At 48.9% G+C, this 1,707-nt stretch overlaps 1 protein-coding gene across 1 annotated transcript; it reads left to right on the forward strand.

The window, feature by feature from the left end:
• The first annotated feature begins 477 nt into the window (after positions 1 to 477).
• LOC141631572 (uncharacterized) lies at positions 478 to 1,494 on the forward strand. Its single transcript, XM_074444226.1, has 3 exons — positions 478 to 631; positions 831 to 1,087; positions 1,138 to 1,494. The coding sequence occupies exons 1-3, from the start codon at positions 478 to 480 to the stop codon at positions 1,492 to 1,494; spliced, it is 768 nt and encodes a 255-aa protein (XP_074300327.1).
• Positions 1,495 to 1,707: the final 213 nt, after the last annotated feature.

The following is a 1,707-nucleotide window of genomic DNA, read 5'->3' on the forward strand; positions in this document are numbered from 1 at the left end:
GGTGTGGCGGTTGCTAATTGAGCCGGAGTGTTTGTGGGCTCGTGTTATGAAAGCTAAGTATTACCCAGCTGAGGATATTATGAAGGCTTGCATTGGGCATAACCCGAGCTATAATTTGAGGGGTATAGGGGAAGCGCGTGAAGTGTTGAAGTCGGGATGGCGGAAGCGTATTGGGAATGGGTTTTCCACTCGAGTCTGGGGGACGCGTGGCTGCCAGATACCCAGTCGGGACGTATTATTTCACCGGTTGTTGGGGTCATGGAGAATCTGATCGTGGCTGATTTAATGGACGCGGAGGGGAGGGGCTGGAAGGAGGAGACGCTTGCCTCGCTTTTCCTACCATTTTAGTGTGATCGGGTGAGGCATATTAGGCTGAGTAAAAACCGTCCGGAGGATGCGTGGTTTTGGGTGGGAGAGCGTGACGGAATTTTTTCAGTCAGGTCAGCTTACAGACGGCTTGCAGGGGAACGGAATGATATGGAGATGGGGAGTGTGTCGGATTGGGAGAAGGAAAAGTGGTTATGGAATAGTCTCTGGAAAGTCCCGGTTTGGCCCCGAGTGAAACTCTTCTTTTGGCAGCTGTGCAACGAGGCTTTGGCGACACGAGCTAACATTGCTTCTCTAGTGCGAGGTGAGTCCACTTTCTGTTCTTTATGTAATTCTTCTGATGCGACTAGTCTCCATTTGTTTCGTTTTTGTCCTATAGCTCGACAGGTGTGGGAAGGGATCGGGTTAGGGGAGGACGAGAGGGAGACGGGGGGGTGTGAGAGATTGGGTGGAAGGGAGGTGGAGGGAGTTTGGGTGCCGAGAACAGTCGCTCTTTATGGTAGGATGTTGGGCCTTGTGGGAGCACCGCAACAAGGTTATCTTCGATAATCGTGAGGTGGATCCATGGACAGTTGTATGGCGAGCTAAGGAGGTGATGGAGGAGACAGAAGGAGGGGGGCTGGGGTCGGGACGGAGTGGAAGTAAGAAGGGTGAGGGAGCCGAGAAGGGGAGGGAGCGATGGACAGCACCACATGCGGGATACGTGAAAATCAATACAGATGCAGGGGTTAAGGAGGGAGATGGCTTTAGTGTGGGGGTGGTATGTCGTGATGAGACTGGGTCGGTCCTATGGAAGTGTCGGTGGTACAGGAGCAGCGGTGGGAACCCCAGATGGCTAAGGCAGTGGCGGTGCTGGAAGGTGTGACTGAGGCGGCGCGGCGTGGGCATACCAGGATTGTGGTGGAAAGCGACTGTCTGTCGGTGATCGATGCTTTAAGGAGGAAGGATTCAGGACGCAACCTTCTCTCGCTTATTTATGACGATATTCAATTTTTATGTTCTGCTTTTATTTATGTTTCTTGGTCGTTTACTAATCGTATGAACAATAGAGTAGCACATTGTTTAGCTCATTTACTCCCTAGAATTATTGGTAGATCGGTGTGGTCGGATAATTTACCTCCGACTGCGAACAACGCTGTTATTTATGATTTGGCATTAATGAAGTAAGGCCCTCGGGCATTTACCCTCAAAAAAAAAAAAAAAAAAAACTTTGGACAAAGTTTCATATTTAGTATTCGATTAGGTTTAAGAGCGTGATGAAGTTTATAAACGTGACCGTAAGATCGATCGGATATACTCATATACAGATATAATTTGCAAACAAATAATTTTCCAAGCGAACAAACTTGATTAACGACTGACCTTTCAAACTTTGAGTCA

This window comes from Silene latifolia, chromosome Y (assembly GCF_048544455.1).
Source record: "Silene latifolia isolate original U9 population chromosome Y, ASM4854445v1, whole genome shotgun sequence".
Taxonomy (NCBI): domain Eukaryota; kingdom Viridiplantae; phylum Streptophyta; class Magnoliopsida; order Caryophyllales; family Caryophyllaceae; genus Silene; species Silene latifolia.